General features: G+C 47.3%; 1 protein-coding gene across 1 annotated transcript in view; it reads right to left on the reverse strand.

Moving 5' to 3' along the window:
* The window catches only part of SLC4A11 (solute carrier family 4 member 11), an 80,975-nt gene that overhangs the window by 22,204 nt on the left and 36,961 nt on the right, over positions 1 to 21,810 (reverse strand). The window contains exons 6-9 of the mRNA XM_054172417.1: positions 21,657 to 21,738; positions 13,456 to 13,579; positions 10,041 to 10,247; positions 5,087 to 5,171 (exon numbers count right to left, since the gene is read on the reverse strand). Coding sequence (XP_054028392.1) covers positions 5,087 to 5,171; positions 10,041 to 10,247; positions 13,456 to 13,579; positions 21,657 to 21,738 — 498 coding nt within the window. The remainder of the gene's footprint in view (positions 1 to 5,086; positions 5,172 to 10,040; positions 10,248 to 13,455; positions 13,580 to 21,656; positions 21,739 to 21,810) is intronic.

A 21,810-nucleotide genomic window follows, 5' to 3' on the forward strand; every position in this document is an offset into this window, starting at 1 on the left:
CACTAGGCTAAGCAGAAGGTTTGTAAGCAAAGAGGGTCACATCCTTGTTCAGAGGACTCTACACCTCTTCAGGACACATTTTGGATGAAGAAGTCTTTCCAAGAGAAAAGATCGGAGGGAACAGCGCCTGAAAGCTTTCGTAAGATGACAACCAGGACCAGAGAAGCATATTGAAACCAAACTAACAAAAGGCTCAGTAGCTGAGCAGAAAGAAGGAGGCACATAAGAGATAAGTTGCCTTGCAAGAAACCTTTCAGGTGGGTAAACCACAACATCTATGACAGGGTAGAAGGAAGGAAGAAGCCTTGAAGACCACAAAACCCTTCAGTTTCTGGTTCAGTCCTTGCAAGCCAGGAGTCCTTTCTGATCATGGAGGTCTTTATTTCACATCATGGCTTCCAAGAAGTAGTAATAGGTTTAGTCCATAATCAGCCAGAGACCCAAGGACCAAAAGAACCTCTTGTGGTGGGCAGCTAAACCATCACTTCATGACAGAGAAAACAGCTACAGCAGATGAAACAAATTCCTTTCCCAGCCAGCACTGATCACTCTAATTGCAGCTCAAATCCTCAGCTACCACCACCTCTCTGTACAGATTCACCTGGGACAAGCACTAAAACCCAGCATTAACCACCATTTACCTCTTTGAAGTCAACACCTGGCCAAACAATTTCAGGGTCTATTTGCAAGCCAGGGACTGACATCACTTCATTTACAGGAAGGGGGGCTGCATTCTGCTGGCATTTCATCTGCAGCAGGCTCATCAAGCCATTGAAAGATGTGTCACTGCAACTGCACAAGGGACATTTGTGGCAGCAAATCAGCTCTGGGTCCAGCTGTGAAATGTGAGTAGCTGACTATTAGAGAAGCCATCCCTTGGCATTAAGGTACTGAAATGGGAAGCAACTGCATTCAGCAAGGTGACAGATCTGTTTTGCTTGCTTGAATTTCTGACCTGTCCTTTGCTTTAGAAACAAGTTTTGGAGAGGTGCAGCACCTTGCTTGCTGTGCTGTGACCAGGAGACCCACAGACTACAACTAGACCTCCTCAAGTCTACTGACTGTGCATCTACTGAACCAAAAATCAAGACAGATGGACATCTGATGAAATGCCTGACTATTAATTTTCTTTCCCAAGTCTCTGGAATATTCAAAGCAAAGCAAGTTTAATGGTGTTGACCTGCAGCACAGCAGCAAGGATGTGGTATTAAAGCCCTGATTAAAAATAAAGAAAGAAAGATTGCCTTTCAGTGGTAGAAAACACACAGTAAGGAAATCTGTTCACAGGCTTTGAGCCACCAAAACTCAGAGCATTGCTAACGCCCTCAAGTTGGGCTCTCACTTATGTTAGTAGCTGCTGGACTCTGCCCAAGTCTCTGAAGATGAACAGAAGATGGATCTTCTCTAAAGTTCTCTGAGGAGTAAATCACAGCACAAGGGAGACTAAGAAGCTAACAGGAAAAGGAAATCCACTCTCCCCGATTTTGGAGCAGGGAAGCCAAGCATATGCTCACATCAGGGAAGCATGAAGAAATGAAACAAGGGGTCAGAACTTCTCCTTATTCTCTTCTTTCTTTCAGCCCACTCCCCATGAAGTGCTGATCTCCTGGAAGGAAACAGTCACAAAGCAAGATGCTTTTAGCCATCTTGAATGCATTCTCACCCACCCCTGACACAAACTTGAGAAGCAGCTCAGTTCATGATGTCCTCACACATCCAACAAGGCAGTCTTCAAGCAGCTCTTGAGTTTTGCACTCAGGTGGTACTTAGGAATGAAAGGGCAAGAGTTACTCCATCATCTGACCCAGGGCAGCAGAAGGTCTGAAGGGGAAAAGCCTACCTACAATCCCTTTGTTTTCCCTCCTGCCTCAAGAATGCAATCCTGTCTAACAGCGTGGCCAGTGCAGTGAGGTGGGGGAGTCCACAAGGCCTTGGCATATGCTGCAGCCAAGCCACAGGCAGCATTGCAGCAGGGTTAAGATCTGTGCCTAGACAACTAGCACAAGAAAACTTCCCTTTCAAATCCCATTTTTCCACTGCCTTCAAGCCTGCCTTCCAAGCATGCCTGCATCAGAGGGACAAATCCCGAGGGTGCTGCCAGCAGATGTTGCTCACATTACTCTCAGAAGCTGCTGAGGAGCTTCTGCAGGACCAAGGACAGGGAGGAATGCACATCACCCACCACAGCCTTGTGCTGAGCACACAGGTTCAGAAAACAGAGGGAAAGTGCAAATCTCAGCTCTCCCTTCTTTCCCTCAGCCTCCTTCCCCAAGGGATTCAGCAGAACTCAGGATGGAAGCTCACCATAAAACCCTCAGGCACCTCCAATTCCCTGTTGGGCACTCTGGTCTTGTTCACTCCTCATCATCACACCAGAAAACACACACTGAAGATCAAGGGTAGTAACTTTAAGGGGTTCCAAGGAACTTGCAGCTGAGTCCAGGCAGAATTCCCTATACCCTCCTTCAAATCACCTTCAACATAAAAAAAATAAAAGGAAGCTGCAATGCTTCACCTGTTGTAATTTGAGAGATACATTTTTGAGCCTGTATGTCAAGATCAGGATAAAGTTCTGTACAAGCTCTGAGAAGGCAGAATCCCACACACAACAGCTGCAGGAGAGGAGACTACAAGCCAAATTCTGTTAATCCTAATTTACAAGGGAAGTTACAGCTCTTCCTAGCATAACCCAGCTTGCTCATCCCCAGATGCTCCTGCTGGGAGACACAAAGCACCTATTACAAACCATCAGTACCACTAAAGTCCTTCAGAAAACTCTTCCTCAGTCCTAGTGGATTCAGTAACTTTGAGAATCCCAAGCAGACCTAGAGCTGGCAGTTCCCTACCTGAAGGAAAACAGGGGGAAAAAATGACTCCTTTGCTTTCCTCTCCCGAATCAAGGTGGTTAAGGATGATTTCACAGGCAGCCTTGTGCAGCACAAAACCACCAATCACACACAAGTCCAGCTGGCAAAACATTTGCTGGCCCTATGAAAGCCTTATTATTTATCACCCTGCCCTTAGTGGGTTTATCTGTCTAAACCAACTCCCCCTGGATGCTTCTCAGACTGAGGACTTAGAAACTCAAACCATTAAAAATAATAATAATAAAAAAGGCTTCTTGGTAACTCAGGACTCTTTGATGATGCACATGTGCTTGTCTGAAGCACAGATACTTGAGCAGCTCAAATCCCCACTGCTCTGGCAGACTGCTGGTCTGAGATGGCTCAGGAATTTCCCGTTCCTGATCACCTTCAGTCTCGGTGGTTTATGACAGATGCTTTATGCTCCATCTGGTTTTCATTCCACACAGACCCTTATAGCATTCATCTTAATTTCTGACAATATATAGAGAAAGTGTGTATATATCCCCATATCCTACTTGAAAGGGCACCTCAGCTCCTAAGGCAAGGACTTCACATCTGAGCTGTAGCAGCTCTTGAGTTCCACTTGGCTCAGCTCTGCACCCTCCACCCTCCAGAAGTCGTAGAACAAAGCACTGACACTTCTCAACAAATATTTCATTTAATACCAAACCCTTTTTCTGGTGTATTTGCGATGCTGGACTCTCACCACAACAATATTTCATCATCTGGAGCAGATATATTCAAGGTAGTCAAGCCCTGCACCTCGTTTAGGCCAAGCCTCAGTTCATCTTGTGGAGCTGACTACAGCTGGCAGCCCCAGGCCTGAGAGGCAGCATGCACAGGTTAATTTGGATGCATGCAGAGCCAAAACAGACCCTGAAATGAATTTCCACATTTGGCTGCAAGGGCATTGTATGATTCTTTGGTGCCCAGGACACTTACAGCCACAGCAAACACCACTCTGTCTCAAGATGCAGAAGGGTGCTTCTGCAGCACGTCCCTTCTGCCGTGCTTCAGCAGCCCTTGGAAATGAAGAGTTCAACTTTGACAGCCCTACAAAGCAACAGCCACAGATATGAAGCATCCTGAATGTACTCCAGGTGTCCAGATAAGAGCTTAAGTCCCCTCCTCCAAACCCAGTTCCAATGATGCACATGCCAGTAAGTATCTTTTCTGTCTTATCAGACTCGTTGTAGCTACTCAAAACAATTTCTTGTCCTCCTTCCACCCCAAAATACTCTCAGATTCCCGGACAATATAGCATTACTTCCACTTCAGACTGAGCCTGCCCTCCTAACACCCCAAGCCCCTGCAAACAGTTTCATCCCAGCAGTTACAAAGCTCCAGCACTCCAGGACTTTGTCAAGCCAGCATCCCATCCCATCCCATCCCACTCTTTCCAGCAGAGTGGCTGTCACTAACAGCAGAATGCATGGTGCTGGAGGAAGCATTCCTGGTCAGCACAGCTGCATCTGTGTGGGAAGCGGCTGTTTGGCATCTCCTTCAGGCAAGCAGCCAACACTCAACTGCTGTGCTCCTCTGCTGGGGGTGACCATCCTTGTTGAAATGCAGGGAAGAACACACATCCAAGCCTTGCCCACTTGCTCCCAAGCTGAAGCTGCTGTGGAAGGTAGTTTTGTGCTGGAACACTTACCTGCAACGTCTCATTGTGGTACAGCAACTCCAAGGCCCTCAGCAGAAGGGCAGAGGGGAAGGCTGGCACACTGTGGCTTGAGATAAGGAGGATTTAACAGCAGGAAAATCCCTGCTAAGGCTCTGAAATTCTCCATATCCACACTCTACATCTTGATCTTCCGCAAGCTCTCTGGGCTTGATACTGGAATATATTCACCAACTCCTCAACAAGCCAGAAGAACCTTAACCCATTTTGACATTGGGCTGAGGCTCTGAAATCATGGTTTGCCCTGAAGCCTTTCCCCAGCCTTTCAGATGTCTCCTTTCTGAGATTCTTAAAGTGAAAAGGAAGAAAGCAACTCCTCAACCCAAGCAGTTCTTTAATTAAGGGGAAAACTGCAGGCTCCAGGTCCGCAGTGTGCCACACTGCCTGTTCACGGGCTGTTGCCACAGCGTTCTTGCAAAGAAGCTCCCAGAGCCATTCCAGGTATCAAAGAACACATTCACCACAGGCTGTAAACAGGAGATGGCATCACAGAAAGCCCAAGGCAGGCCAAGGCTTTCGCAAACATTGGCCAACGTACCGTCAGTGAAGTCCAACACGTAGACTGGAAACCTTCGTGCAATGTCATCAGAAATCCCCTTGCCAACATTGAGGAACTCATGCAGCTGAAGAAAGGAAGGAAGTGCTGTGTCAGTTTAAAGGCTCATGTATTGTTAAAGAGATTAACCTCCTTCTTCAGCCCTGAGAGGGGCAGAACTTTGAATAGGGTATTCAAATTGCAGTTTGTAATGACCATAAAAACAAACTCTTGGCACTTCCATTTCTATCTCCCATGTGGTGCAAGAGAAACCTCCCAGACTGCCCTGTTTTCCTCCTTCCCTTTCCTCCTCCCCATTCAGATGGGCATCCCTGCTTTGCAGGTGAGGGACCTGCTGAAAGCACCCTGGCCAGCAGCAGGGTTAGACCTTGGGTATGCTGAGGTTAAACAGCAGCTCAGAGATTTCCCATCCCTGCAGCCATCTTCCCCTAGGTACCAGCACAGAGAATCTCTTCCCCCAAATCCACATAAAGCTTCCAAAAGAGGATCCCCACCACATGCTCCCTATCTCAGCATTACATTGGGAAAGACCTTAGAGCTACATTTCAATATCTGAGGGGGACCAGCAGAAAGGCTGGGGAGGGCCTGTGGCCATAGGATGAGAAGCAATGGTTTGGAACCGGAGCAGGGGAGATTTAGGCTGGACAGCAGGAGGAAGTTCTTTACTGTGAGAGTGTGAAATACTGGAACAGGCTGCCCAGGAATGTGGTTGAAGCCCCATCCCTGGAGACATTCAGGATCAAACTTGACACAGCCCTGAGCTGCCTGATCTAGCTGGAGGTGTCTCTGCTGACTGCAGGTGGGGTTGGACAAGATGACCTTTGAGGGTCCCTTCCAACCTGATGCAATCTGTGAAGCTGTGATATGCTAAGGGAACTAAGGGTCTCTACACCTCAAACTGCACCAAGAGGCAACAAGCTGAATCACTTCAGATGACCAAGCCCTAACTCCTGCCCATTAAAGGACAGCAAGATTGTTGTGAAATGGTTCCAAAACCCCCCAATGTTTCCCTTTTCTTTCTGGCTTAGGGCAAGATGCAGTATGAATGTTTCCATGGTCTGATGCTCACCACAGGCAACAAGGAGCTTCTCAGAAAAAGTGTGACAGCTGCTGTTGACTTACAGCCTCCCAATTCTCACAACTACATCCTTCAGAAAGCACATGGAAAGCCTCAGAATAGGCAACACTTGCAAATGAAGCACCTGTCAGACTTTTTCTCCTGTTGTCCTCAATTCAGAGCACACCTACTCCTCTGAAAAATCAAATGCACCTTTACAGAGTGCTAATTACCCCAGCCATCACAGCTGAGAGTTCAGAGGCTTGCTGCAGCGCTAGACACAGACAACTTAAAACCTCTGCAGGAGAAACAAACCCACAGATCCAGAACTTATACCAAGAAATCATCTTGAATCAGCATGGACATCTTCCTCAGGCTGCTTTATGGAAACAACCACCTTAGAAAGGACTTGACACTACAGTGCTGGTTTAACTGACAGCACCTAATAACTGCCTCTTCTCATGGGACTCACCTGCTCTGCAGCATGTGGAAGATGAGAGCCCTAAGTGAAACATGACAAAGAATCCTATTTTCCAGAAGGAAACACAATGGCCATGGCAAACACCAGGGCTTGAGGTGCAAAAAGGTGTCTCAGAGGACTGACTCCTTTATCAGTGTCTGACATCTCATACTCATAGAATCACAGAATCCTTTAGCTTGGAAGAGATCTTCAAGATCATCAAGTCCAGCCACTAACCCAGCACTGCCAGGCCACCACTAAACCATGGCCCTCAGCACTCACATCTACACAGCTTTGAAAGTCCTCCAGAGATGGGGATTCCACCACTGCCCTGAGCAGCCAGGGCCAGACCTTGACAAGCCATTTGGTGGAGAAATCTTTCCTCATGTCCCCTCCAAACCTCCCCTGGTGCCACCTGAAGCCCTTTTCAGCTACTTAAGGCAACTCTGTTGAATTTTGCCAGCACACCTGTACTGCTTTAGGACAGTTTCATCTCTCCAACCTGAACAATCATGGATGGGCAGACAGCAGACTCCAGCCTAACATCTGCTTTCGAAGCATTTCCGACAAAGCCATGAGTTAAACCCCGTCTGGAGGCATTTCTGGACATCAAAGCCATATGCACTTGAAAAGCAATCTAGTTTTCCCACCCCTTAAGACATTCCTGAAGGCAGGAGTCAGCCAGAGAATCACAATAGCTTAATGACTAATGTGTTTACTCCTCTGAATGCAGGGAAAGTGATGCTCAGGGTATCTCATCTTCCGGGGAAGGAGCCACAGGCTTGCTGCTGGCCTGGGGCAGGGAGGGAAGAGGCACTCATGTGCAATACCTGCTCGTAGGCAGTGGTGAGTGAGCAGAAGAGAAAAGCTCTGATTAACTCTCTTGTCCCACAAGGCACATTGAGGCAGACTGGAGAGAAGCAGCAGCCAGTGGGTTATTTCAGTCCCTCGATTCACTCACCTGTTTCTTGTGCTGGTGTATGTCCAGCCTAGAACAGGCCATGGGGATTCATTGAACAGTTTGGCTTGGAAGGGACCTTGAAGATCATCTAGTTCCAACCCCCCTGCTATGGGGAGGGACAGCTTTCAGGCCTCATCCAGCCTGGCTTTGAACACCTCCAGGGAGATGGTGGATGCCACCTCCCTGGGCATCGTGGCCCAGCATGTCGCCACCCTCGCTGGAAAGAATCTCTGCCTAATCTCCACTCCAAATCTGCCTTCCTCAAGCTTCAGTTCTCTCCAAGTACTTTGCCATAAACTACCAAGTCAGAGGCCACACTGACTTACACAGGGGAACAAAATACCTGCTCCATCAACACAACCCTTGCTCAGTCCTCCCCTGAAGTACTGGGGGCCACAGGACTATGTTACAGACCTGGGACACTCTCTCCTCCTCTCTGCCGATGCTGAGCTGACAAAGCCCAACCCTCTCCACAAATCCCCCTAGGCAAAGGGACATAAAATCACAGCCAGAAAACATCTCAGCTGGTTGGGGCTCCTCCACAAACAAAATGACAATTAGATGCCTCAGTAAACAAGAGGACTTCAGGCTGACTTAATCTCTCTGTAGCCTTGCCTAAGTAATCCTCCCAGACGAGCTGAAGCAAACTGCTGCAGGCACAGCATGGTGTGCAACTGTCATGTGTCATGTCCCCTGCAGCATTTCAGCACAGGTAACAAAGAGCACTTCCAAAACCCCACAATTTGAGGCTCATTTCTCTCCCATCATACCACCACCAGGGGAAGAAGGAAGCAGATTTTGATGCCACCAAAAGACTTGACCCTCCTGGCTCCTTGTGAGGGCTCCCTTACAATAACACAGTGGCTCTGGATTTGGGTATTTATTTCACTGGGGGTGGTCCACAGGTTGAAATTACATCCCTGGTCTCATATGAAACACTTCCCTTCTACAAGGCTGTCATGCAGGGCAGGCAGAGGGGGAGGAGATGCTGCTGGAGATGGCTTTCACAGAACTGAGCAATGCAGGCTATAATCTACTTCACCCAAGTTACATGACTGCAGCTGCTCCTAACACACCACTCTAAACAACCTAGGTTTGAAGAGGGCTTCAAGATTTGTTCTGACAACTTCAGAGCAGGTATGGGGTCTAGGCAAGTTCAAAGCACTAGCTACAAGCAAGGGGATTCTGCAGGAAAAACATGAGCTGTGCTCATTTCCAGATGCGCAGATCAAACCCCCTGAAGTCTAGTCCAGGAATAAAAAGTGCTAAGTTAAGCAGCTCCTGCACCGTAGGCAGCCCGGAGCTTTCAGGCTCTCTGTAATGCAGGGACAGGAGCAGCAAGCTGGAGATGACAGAGGCTGTTTTTCAGGTATGCTCTCTGGGTGAAGAATGAATTTCTGAACGGAAGAGCAAAGGGATGACCAATACACAGGAAATTCCAGAACAGAAAGCTGAGTTACAGCATTTCCCTAGCACTCAAAAAGGTACAAAGCAGGTTACGTTGTGCAGAGCTGCAGATCAAACAGCAAGAAGTCAGGCCAAATCCCGACAGGCAGCTTTTTGCCATGCAGGGATGGCCAAGAAGCCTTTTGGCTGCAGGAAAGACAGGCAGCAGCTTCTTTTGGAGACTTCTGACATTAAGGATTAAGTACCTTAGACCGACAATGCACAGCAATCCATTCATCTCACCCTTGACTAAGCATCTGGAATCAAAGTCCATTGCAACCCTTAGTGCTCTGCATCCCTTCAGCACCTGCTCCTTTTAAGAGTCTCTTTTGTTTAGAGGTACAGCAGGAGCTGAGGAAGGTGGACATCCACAGAGCAGCTGTCTGTAGAAGCCTCAGTGCTGAGAGCCTGCTGGAGAGCAGCAGCATGAGTGCTTCACCTCACATTCACAGGGCGGGGTGCACTACACAAGACTTGATAGGGTGCTTGGTTTAGTTGATTAGGTGGTGTTGGATGATGGGTTGGATATGATGATCTTGAAGGTCTCTTCCAACCTGGTTTACTCTATTCTATTCCAGAAAGGGGGCCTACAAGAATCTGCAGGGGGCTACAAGAAAGCTGGGGAGGGACTTTTGAGGGTGTCAGAGAGTGATAGGAGTGGGGGGAATGGAACAAAAATAGAAATGGGTAGATTCAGATTGGATGTTAGGAAGAAGTTCTTCACCATGAGGGTGGTGAGACACTGGAACAGGTTGCCCAGGGAGGTGGTGGAAGCCTCATCCCTGGAGCTTTTTTAAGCCAGTCTGGATGTGGCTCTGAGCTGCCTGATGTAGTGTGAGGTGTCCCTGCCCATGACAGGGGGGTTGGAACTACATGATCCTTGAGGTCCCTTCCAACCCTAACAGTTCTACAACCCACTCCAGTTCCTACCATTCTGTGTCACCCTGACCCCCAGATTTCTGCATTTGGACACCCCCAAAGCAGAGGCCTGGCCAGTGCTGCCCAGCCTTACCTTGAGTGGCTTCGGGCCGTGCGGCTTGTGCCCATCGCTCATGCCCGAGGGTCTCTGATTCACCACCGTCAACAAGTGGCGCTGGTGGACCAAGGCTTCCTTGAACTCCTCTTCAGTTTTGGTTTCTAGAAGTTTCTGCCGAAAGGTTATGTCTGAAAACATCGTGGCAAAGGTCCTGCCCACTTCTGTGGCAGTTTTGGTACTTTTCTGAGTGGAAAACAAGCAAACAAACAAGCAAACAACCACCGCTGTATAACTACTGTCTTTCACTTCTGAAAGGCAAAAATCCTTGACCTGCACCCTTAGGCAGCATCTGAAGAACATGCTGCCTGCTTCCAGGACCCCAGAGACACCCAGTGGAGAAGGGCACAGGTGGAAGCTGTCACAGATAAGTAACAGCAACCAGAGCAGGCTCCTGTGAAGCCATCACTACACGTGTCCTGACCACAAACTGATCAGTGTAACCTGATCAGCTTCCCAGGACTAGATCCAAAGCTGAATCACCTTGAGCACACCTTCTATCCTTGGTCTCCTTTCAAGGTTACACACTCATTGCTATCCTACAGCACCGCAGCGCTACTGCTAGTGGTGTGGAAAGAGACTGTAGTCAAGGTTCCTGCAGGTAGAAGTGTCCTGATGTCTTTTCTGGAAGACTGAGATTACTGTGCACGTTTGCTTCATGGGCTTCCTATTTTCTGGGCATTAAAACTCAACGTGGTTGGCCCCTCTAGGGCAATTCTGGCAGCACCAATGGAGATTTAGAGCTCTCAGCTGAAGTAACTACTGGCACAGAGGAAAGCTTAGGAAGAAGCTGCTGAGCACATGCACACAAGCAGCACTCTAACCTCACTGAGTGCTTGGAAGGGATATGCAAACATCAAAAAGGAACAAGTGCTGATTTGCGGGCCCTAACATTTCTGTGAGCCACAAGCCTGACCTCTGAGGGTCCAGCTACAACAGTACCTGAGCCTGCCTTCCTATTGCTCCAAGCATCTTGGAAACTAGCTACAAAGGGAACAGTAAAGGACACTGGGCTGCCCATCCCACCACAAACCCTGATCTGCTCAACTGCTGGTACTACTTGGGCCAGGACAGGTAAGATACTTGCCAAAGCAAAGTTGTGTAGAACCAAGAGCTCCTTTTGATGCAAAGTTTTAACCTAGTTGCTTTAGCTACACTCAATGCTCATGTGACAACCGTTAGAGACACCCAAACAACCACCCTCCTTTGGAGAGCCTCCAAGCTCCTTGTGTTACTGTGAAAAGTAGTAGTGAGCATATGTGATTGATCTGCATTAATTTTCATGATTCATAACAAAGCAGATGAACAATTTCTTCAACAACACAACCAAACAATGCTGTGTTGCTTGACACAGAGGCACGGGCATGTGGGTGGCAGTGCACTAGTCCCAGAGTCATCACTAACTCTATGCTTGCAACATCAACCCACACTGCCCTGCCTCCACCTCCCCTCCATCACAGGGAATGTCCTATCAGACACTTGCCAGGACAAGTTCAATTTCAGCTTCTAGGGAGAAGTCTGGATGGGCCATCTGTTCAAGGCAGAGATGTCCCTGCTCACTGCAGGGGGGTTGGACAAGATGACCTTCAGTGGTCCCTTCCAACCCCACGCATTCTGTGATTCTGTGCAAGTGAAGATCATTTGCTGTGGGAGTTGCCTCTACAGTTTGTAAGCTTGGTCCTTCCAGACTGAGCCAGCCTGGATTTACTGTCAGAGGGGAGGCTTCTCTTTCCACCTCAAAGCAGCACAGGTCCTTGGGCTGGGCACTGCTAGGGGTTACTTGAAGCTGCTCAGTGCTGCTCCGTTTCCTGGCTTTCCCAGAGAGAGATGACCATTTTAAAGGAAAGGATTTTCAGGAGAATTCCAGGCTTTTCCCATCTCCATATTGGAGAAGGTCAAAGATCTGGATTCCTCAGCACAACAAATGCCCATTCTCTGGGCTTTTTTGCCCACCCCCTCCCCAGGCAAAGCTCATTTAATCTGTTACTGTCGGCAGGTTAATTATTTTAACTGCTGTACCAGAAATGCGCACTTGGAGCTGGCTAGATGAAGCCATTTAAAATAAAAAGCATGCTGGCAACTGCAGCTCTGCTTGGCCTCCACTCCCTTTCCTCAATTTGCTGCTGTCCACTGGAAGTGCAGAGGCTGAAGAGAGCGGCGGATGCAGAGCCGCTCACCCAGCAGCCAATGGCCACATAAGGAGGGGAAGATAGTGCAGCCCTGCATGGCCTCCCCTGCTCGCCTGCTGCTTTTCATAAGGAACATCAACATGTTTTCAGCCTGCTGGGTTTGAGTCCTATGCCAGAAGCACTGAACTGCTCAGCTGGGAAAGATCTGCCAGGAATCCTGGGAAATAAGGAAACACCAGGATTTCCATTTAAACAAGGGTGGTGGTGGAGGAGACAGAGCAGACTAGAAGGTCCCAAGGTCACCCAGATAGCATTGAAGAGGAGGAAATTGAATCAGGATATGGTCTGTTCCAAAGAAGGTCCCCAACCTCTCCAGCACCTCCCTGAAGCACAGACCTAGTAGCCACAAGGTGTAAATAGTCAGTTCAAGTGTGAAAAGGTCTTGAGCTTTGAACTGTTCAGCCATTAGCTAGAAGAACATGCCATGCTGATCCAGCCAGTGCTTTCTAGGAAGACAGGATGGGGATCCCCAATTGACCTTGATGCCCCACCATGATAGTGCAGTCAATGTGTGCTGCCATGCAATTTGTTGGCCTTGGCTAACCAAAGAATCTGGAAGTACACTTGAGTGAGCTTGAACCTAGCAGCTTTGAGTGCCAGAGGCTACAAGAATGTCCCAGAGGACCTCAAGATAGTCTGACCTTAAGTGCACCCCAGCTCCCACAGAGTCTCATCCATACTGCAATAAGGCTGAAAACATCTTCCCCTTGGTTACATCAGTTCACCTACAACTGCTGCAATCACATCTACAGCATAACCGTCAGGCTCATCAAGGGAGTTGGCTGGGAAGCAACCCAGACCTTGGCAGTGGGGTATCAGCCACAGACTTGCAAGAAACCTCCACAAGCATGGCTTTAAGCAGGAACAGCATTCCTCACCTCAAAGACGAGCAGCCAAACTGGTGAAGCTGGGGGGAGTGCTGCAGCTCGAGCAACAAGTCCACAAGGACTATGGAGAAACTCAATCTGCTTGCCTCCCAGTCAGGCTGGAGGCTGTGATGAGGACACAGGTGACTTATCTACCCCTCACAGACCATTAGCATAAACCACCTCACAACTGCTGAGATGATCTGGGGCCTTTTCACTTCTCCTCGTGTTAAAAACAATCATAATGTTGTCATTCACCCTTGAAGGAGACCCAGGAAAAAGCAATCTTGGGACAACCCTCTGAAGCACCACCAGAGCAAGCGAGGAGGCAACACTCACCATTTTAGGAGGAGCCAGGACTAGTATCACAAATCTCACTTCACAGGAGTTTTCACCCCAGTTCTGAGGCCTCTCCAGGCGGCTGATGCAAACGTGACGTCGCTGAAGGGACTTTATAGTGCAACTGTCAGGGAAGATGGCATCGTTACACAGGGCACCCTCTCTCTGGTGCACAAGGTTTACAAACACACATTTCAACTGAGAAACACAAAGCTTTGTTGCTTGCTTGCATCAGGCTCACTTCTGGAGTCTGAAAGGGTGAGTTTAGGTTACTGTTAGCCCACTTCTGCTCTCTCTCCTGTAGAATGTGGACCTTTCCTGGCTTTATGGGAGATCATGGTCAGGATTGCAAGGTGTAGACTTCCTGTTCCCTCATCTGCTTTTCAACAGCCAAGAAGTCAAAAGACAGAATGCAGCATGCCTAGTGCAGAAATACCTACGACCCCCCCTCTCATTACAAACACACCACCTCCATCACTGGAGAGGAATTCATGCTCCAGTTCATTTCACCTGACCTCCCAAAGCGCTTCTGGAAACACGAGGGCCAGATGCCAAAGTAACACATTTCCACTTCTTTGGCCTCAGGCAGATTTCTCTGTTTGAATGGGTTTCCCTATCTGCTCTCTGCTGTTCTTTTCCCCCCTTTCTAGCACAGAAACCAAGCTGACCTCCTCACTCCCGATCTACAGAGGCTGCTCCGAGGGAAACCCTTGGCTGCAATCCATCCAGCCCTGCTGGGCATGTGATGGCTGTTTTGACTCCCACAACAGACTAGCAACAAATTGTTTGAAATAAACACAAGGATCATCTCTGGAAGCCATAAAAGACCAGGTCTGTGTCCACCTCAGGATGCTTGAACAGAGCTGTGACCCGAGTAACCATCATTTTTCCTGCTGAGAAACTAAGAAAGCAGCAAATTGGCTTGGTGCAGTGGCAGGAGGAGGTTAACAGGCTCTCTTCTTCCCATGAAAGCCACCTACTCCTTCCCAGCTCTTCTGAAAAGCACTGGTGAGATATCTACACAGAGTTTGCCAATGACACTGAAAGAGGTCTGGAAATGTCTTTTCCTACTTCAGAATGATTTTCTCTTTCTCCCCCTCTGCCCCTCTTTTTATATCTGGTTCAAAGTCACTTTGACTGCTTGTTCCCTTTTAGTCATCTGGCAGCTAGCTCATCTAGTGATAGGCTTCATCTCCTTTAACTTCTCTTCCAACATTCTAACCCATTTCTTTCCTTTCCACATGCACTGTCACACCCTGAAGATTGTTGCAGCAACGGCTCCTGAGGAACTCTGGCTGGAGATGTACTAGGCAAGAGCTCATGAGATTCTTCTATTAAGTTCTTAATAGCCTGCATACCAAAAAAACCCCATAAAATATCACACCACCAAGTATTCTCTCACTGAGTTTGACTTCCTTGATCACAGATTGGAAGCAGCCTACTTAGACAAATTAATCTGACAAAAGGCACTTGTCTGAGAGCAATCAAACAGCTTAATTAAAACGATATAGGTCATGAGGAAGATGACAGTATTGCATTTATTTCCCACTCCACTCCACCCCAGCCCCTTGGCATTTTTCTACTCTAATCAGCTTGGGAAGAGAGAAAGATCAAGGCAGGTTCTAAGGTTAGGAATAAATCTCTTCTAAAGTAATTGCAAGTAGAATGCAAGCAATCTTCTCAGCTAAAGCCATAGTTTGGGATCTGCAGCAAGCCTTGGCCTTCCCTCCCAAGGGGTCATAGACACAACTGCTTTTCCACAGGCAAGGCAAAGCCCTCAGTGGCAACCTTGTTATGGATGGACAACATTCAAGTCTCCTTGTGTTACAGTTCAACAAGCCAGAGGGGAAAACACATGAACTCTGGGCTTTAGACTGACAGAATAGCCTTCAAGTGATCCACCACCTTCAGTTCTCAAACCTTCATCCACCTGAACTGGTAAGCAACAGTGAATGCTTAGTGCAAAACTGATCCTTCTTTCATTATTTTCATACCTCAGATACTGCCCTCAGTAGTCAGAGTGCTCTGAAAAGGAAGCTGTCTGGGCATTCTGAACAGTGCTTTGACTCCAGAGATGGCCAGAAGCAGGTATCAGGTACTCTCCCCAGACATCATCTCTTTCTTGTCACATCTACCAGAAGAAGAAATTGTTCCTAATGCCCAACCTAAACCTCCCCTGGGGCAACTTGAAGCCATTTCCTCTTGTCCTGTCACTTCTTCCTTGGGAGAAGAAACCAGTCTTTGCTTCACTCCAACCTCCTTTCAGGTAACTGCAGAGTGAGGTCTTCCCCGAGCCTCCTTTTCATCAAGCTGACCACCACCAGTTCCCTCAACTGCCTCTCATAGGAGTTGTGCTCTAGACCCTTCACCAGCTTTGTTGCCCTTCTTTGACATACTTTAGCACCTCATTCTTATAGGGAAAAAACAACAACCAAGCCACAACCTAAATGGTGTTTCAGTATTTTTGGCACAAATCCACGCAACTCTTTCCAGCTCCTCAAGGTTTTCTTTACATTTCAGCCATTACTCAGCTGACTCGATGCCTGCTTCCTGGTGTAACACTTACAGCTTCCACTTTTGTTTCAGTTCTAGGACCTAGAAACAAACCTAATCCAAACCAAACCCACAAGTCCCTAGACTTGTGCAAATATTTGTGAAGGAAGCACAAAAAAGATTCCCAAGTTATGCAAATCTGCAGGTAAAGCTCAGCATAGTTCAAAGCCAAGGAGAGAGTCACTTGGGAAATGAAACAACTTTTGTCAAGTAGCACTCAAGTAAGTTCCTACTAAAAGAAAAAAAAAAAATAAAATAATTGAAGGGTAAATAGCCAAAGGTCCAAAATAATCTGAGAATAGAACAGAATTAACCAGGTTGGAAAAGACCTTCGAGAGCATCACGTCCAACCTATCCCCCAATGCCATCTAATCAACTAAACCATGGCCTCAAGTGCCTCATCCAGGCTCTTCTTAAACACCTCCAGAGATGGTGACTCCACCACCTCCCTGGGCAGAACCAGCAAGACATTTTCAGCTGACTCTAAATCAACCCTGGTTTGGCCAGAGCTTCCAAGTTCCCTTTTGGTTTGGGCTTGAGCTAAATTTCATTCTCCTTCGGTTTGGCCAGAGAGCTGAAAAATCTGTTTTCACCCAGTATTAGTCAGAGAAGGAAACGCTGGGCTATGATTTAATGAGATGCCAGGTTGTGTTCTCAGCAATTTTATCTTGATCCTCCAATAATTGAGCTCATAAAAAGGGGCAAATAAATCCTAGCACACATTCCTGCTCCACTGTCCTCCCCTCTGCAGGCTGCGTATCTCGCGGTGGGGAACGCGGCCCTGGGACGGTGAGAACTGGCAGTGCTCCACCAACACACCGAGTCACACATGCTGCAGGTCTGCCCCACACCCAAGATCTTATCCCAGCAACAACACATTTCTCAACCGAATCATAAAAAGGGTCAAACTATGGAGACCCAAGAGAAACAGAAACCCTCTTTAAACGGGGCAAGACAGGAAGTTAATTCAGAAACAAATTATCCCCTACAGTAAGAAAAAGTGCCCAACAGAGGTAATAAGCTAGCCAGCCTTTTCCTGTCCCGATGCAGAACAACAATGACACTTCTTGTTCTCATCCACTGGCCAATAAATCTTCCTCTGCAGAGCAGCTCCAGGCACAAGCTTTCAGAAACCAGAATGTGCAGGCGAGGAATGAAGCTGTGACCAGCAACGCCAGCTCACCAGCAGCTTGGCACAAGGCTGCTCCCCCAACAAAAGCACTCCAAGCTGGAAATCATTTTGACTGGTAAATGCACTTTGCTGGGCTCCAGGAAGACTCATCCTCCCTGGCAGTTAATCTCTCTAGGGGTAAGCATTTCCTACAAGTCAACACATAAGGAGACATCCTCTTCTTGCACCCATGCTGCAGGCACTGCAATGAGTCATCCACAGCTCCCCTTTGGAACCCAAATTCCCAGTGAAAGGTATGCCTTGGAGAACTGCTCTTCTTAGCAGCACCTGCAAGAGCTTCAGCTCTCCAGCATAACCTGGGACAGACCAGCAGGGCTGGCTACAGGCACTTCAGTTCCTTGAACACAAAGAGCACTTGAGAGATGATGGTTGTGGCTCTTGTTCATGAAGCTCCAAACCTTGTAAATATTATTCTTTAGAGGAGTGCTTGTTGTAAACAGTGAACTCTTTCATTTCCCATAGCATCCCATTTTGCTCTTTGAAGGAAGGGGCTCTTTTCTGAGGAACACACAGCAACCGGAGCCTCTCGAGCTGAAATCTATTCAACAGCCAAATCAGAAGCAATGTGACTTTCCTACAGACCCCCAAACCTCTGAGTCTGGCTAAATCCTTAAACAAGTGGAAAAGGCTTTGCAATGTTTTTGTTGAGAGAGCCAGCAGCAATGTACCACCCACCCACCAGTTACACATCTCAGAAGCCACTACTCTTGACCCTGACTCTCTGAAAAGCAGTCCTGCTTGATATCTACAATAACCTCCTCACACCTGCTTTTGAAAGGCCACCTGGGCTTCTCAGAGTTCAATCACTGCAATAGCACTGCAGCAGAGTTAAGCAATTCCACAGCACCACTGAGCACACAGACCACTAAGCCACCCTCTACTTGCAGAGAGGCTTTTTATCGCTGCCGTGCCATTGGAACAGCTCTAGCAAATCACCTGAATGCACTGAAAGCAAGTCCTTCACCAACCTGTGTGCCTCACCAAGGCAGCCAAAGGAAATGGCTCTGCAACCACTCAGTCCAGACAAAGAAGCAGCTTTTGTGGTTTAAGGGTTCAGCTGGGGAAGAAAGCATTATCTGCCTCTCTCTGGAATGAATATAGGCTGGAAATTGTGATGCCTTGGGAACTCCACTCAACTCTGGGAGCATTTGTTCAACAATCCATAGAGTTTCTCCTAGAAGGACATCAAGGAGAGAGATCCACCAGCAGACAGTGAACAGTTTGTTCAACATCCTTAGCATTAGGAGACCTTCACTGCAAGGCAACAGTGCTAGGTGTGACAGGACTTGGATCATGAAGACAGTCACAAGGGGCTTCCCTGGGCTTTTTGAGCTACAACAGTGCAACACCAAATAAAACAGCTCTCACAGGGGTTTCTTCTCCATCTTTCCTGATCCAGACATGCAAGGCATCCAGTTTCATCCCTCCAGCCTCTGGGTCATGGTAGGTCCAGGTGGTTCATGTGGAATTGAGCAGTACATCTGGCAGTACATCCTGGCAGTACATCTACCTGATGCAGTCACTCCATTCTGGAGGGGTACCAAAGCACCTCCCTAAGCTCCTACTAACAGCAGAGCTTCCTTACGCTAAATAACTGAACAAATCTGAGAGCAGTTCAGCACTTCCCTTTCTGAGCTGGGTCTGGCTACCCCTCATCCCATGTTTTCCAATGAAACAATCACCCATCAGCTTCAGAGTGAAGTAGCAGGAGACCTCTAAGCCGGTTTGTGCCTTGCTGTTCTGGACAATGCTATGAATAGGTGAAAGAAAGAGCTATGTCCAGGGCTTCTAACACATGAGATGGTGCTCTTCACTGATGAAACTGATCTGTCACTCTGAAGATTTGCCTTCTGGTTAGAAATCCATCACCTATGCAAACACCTAGCAACCCTCATCCTTCCAGAGCTGAAGGCTGATGATTAGTAGGGCATGCAGTACTGTGCTGCTTTCAGCTGCACAGAATCCTAATAAAGGAGTTCCAAGGTTTCCAGCAGCTTATGCACCCTGGTAGGGATTCAGCAAGATCAGGTTTTAGTCATCCTTGACAGTAAAAGCCCCAAAGCCTAGTGTGAATCAGAAGCCAGTTGTTTTCCTGGACTTCAGTGGAACATTCAAACCTTGAAAGATTCAAATCCTCAATGGTTTGTGCTGTGACATGGCTGTAGCCCAGATCCATACAGTACCATTTGACCTTGCTGGCAGTTGAGTAGACCTGGAGCTGTCAGTACCAATTCCAGGAGAAGCAGAATAGCCATTTCACTCTAGGTTCTCCCCACTGCTCTTCCCCCAAAGATAAGGCATGAGAGAAAGAGGAGAAAGGGAACCAGACTGTTGTGTCCATGAGGAATGCTCTTCTGCAGCCAGGCTTTGCACAGCTGAGGGAAATCTTATACAAGGTTTTTCTTTCTGGCTCTAAGATAATTTCAGCTTTAGTACTTCCCCTCAAAAATCAGTGCAGAAGCAGCACTACCAAAACCATGCCTCTGAGCTGCTCTTCCTCATTAATATAATGCTGTCACCATACTCAAGCTTCCCTCATCCACTAGGAACTGAAGAAACTGAAAGTGCACAAACCCAGCAGTGCTAACTTCAAATTTAGCAAAGGCTATAGACTAAATGGAAGGATAAAGAGCAGCAGATACCTTAAAGGTTCTTCCCACTCATGTGGAAAATTTTTCATCAACAAATTCCTTTTACTTCAGGAGTTTTGGAAGCTGTTTTGCAATTTGGCTTCAAGAAAAAAAAAAAAAAAGTATCTAAGGTCTAAAAATATGGTTCACAATCTGTTGCACAATAGCTGCAGCAGAAATACAGGGCAATAATTAGATAATTACAGTTAATAACTCATCACTGCTTTCCCACCACTTTCTTCTCCCTCTTCAGAGTAACAATAGGAAGAAACAAGGAAAGTTTTGCACAAGACACCTTCAGGCTGTAAGCTTATTTTTCCACTCATGTCTTGTCATGGAAGCTAGCATTACTCACAGGGAGGCATTTAAAGCTTTGGCACACTTTCTACAGAGAGGCTCAACCTGCCCTTTGCAGTTTCATGCACATAATCACAGCACTGGTATCATGACTTCCACAAGTGCTTTGTTATTACATCAACACTCCTCAAAGCCCTCCATGGAGCCATGTCACATGCCACAGCAGAAGCTTCCACCCTCAACCCTTCCTTGAGCAGGCTGTACATATCTTTATGGCTGCTATGCTACCCATAGCATGCAAAGGGGAGAAAACTGCTCCAAAGCCCTCTTGACCAGTGCAGAAAGATCATTTTCCTGCATGAACTCATGGTCTGCATAGGTGGGAGCTGCTCTGAACATGCAGGAGGAGAGCTGGCAGTAGCACAGGTAGCACAGGCATCCTCCAGCTCACTTCACAGAGCAGAGCTCTGACATGCAGAGCCCACATCTCTCTCTTTCACAAGAGATCAGAAACAAGGGTGGGTTTTTCTTGTGATTTGTGGGTGTTTCTTTGGATCTTGTTTTTAAAAGCTCATCTATTTCCAAGGCAGAATACTCTAGGTTATTTTCCAGCCATAATCAGAGGGTAGGAGCAGAACTGCTAGTAGAAAGCAAGCTATTGTGACAGTTGTCCTAGCAAACTGGCTGTGAAGGCTAAAATGTGGGTGCACCCCTGAGCCTTTAGGCATCTACCCAGCATATCCTAGTAATGCTTTTTGGAATTAAGCTATTTCTTGACAATGTGACTTGGAGACTGTATATGCATAAAGCAAGAGACAGAAGTCAAATCACATTGCTTTGGCTGGCTCAGTGATTCAGGATCTGGCTTTCTGTGAAGGGACAGTTTGGCTCACCCAACATGCTTGACTGGGAGACAGTGATTTCCAAACCCAGTTTTGGTCAGCTGGAAGCTGGGGTGAAAGTCACCATGTCTCATAAATCTCAGATGGTAGAGCCCTTACTGTCTTAAGGGTCTGCTTCAATGTTTAACAGCGTTGACAATTAATCAGCCTCTGAATTAGCTGTCAGAAACTAATTAGTGTCTGAATAGTGTTGGTATTTCTGACTTCAGTTTTCAGTTACAAAGTTTAGATGTTTTCATCAAAGGCCCTTAGAAATCCTTTGCTCCAAGTTCTCAGACTTTGGCAGGCAAAACAGTCCATGAACAAGTCTGTCCCTTTCAAAAGTTCCTCTCATTAACATTTCTCAGTAATTAGTATTATTTTCTGACTGAAGACTTATATTTTTTTCTCAACATTCTTAGCTTGTTAACACCAGATTTCAACAGCAGCCAAGAGCTTCACGTTCTGTCATCTGGGCCCAGGCTACTGCTTGTCATTGTGCAAAGAGAAGCGTCTCACTGCTGAGACCAGGATGGATGGAGACAGCATCACCATCTTGACTTACAAGCATACACTCTGAACAGCTGCAGGAGAAGGTACAAGTTTTGAGCAGTTTGGGATTTTGCTAACCTAACCCCAGGTACTTACATGATACAGAGCCAGGACTGCTGATACTGCACCCCTGTGACTGTTGCTGTGACCCCTTGAATCGTATCTGATAAGAGGTGAACTAGGAAAAGAAGAGAGGGTAACATTAGAGACTGTCCATCTTTGGTTTACAACTGCAAATGGCATTTCCTTT

This window comes from Dryobates pubescens, chromosome 23 (genome assembly GCF_014839835.1).
Source record: "Dryobates pubescens isolate bDryPub1 chromosome 23, bDryPub1.pri, whole genome shotgun sequence".
Classification (NCBI taxonomy): domain Eukaryota; kingdom Metazoa; phylum Chordata; class Aves; order Piciformes; family Picidae; genus Dryobates; species Dryobates pubescens.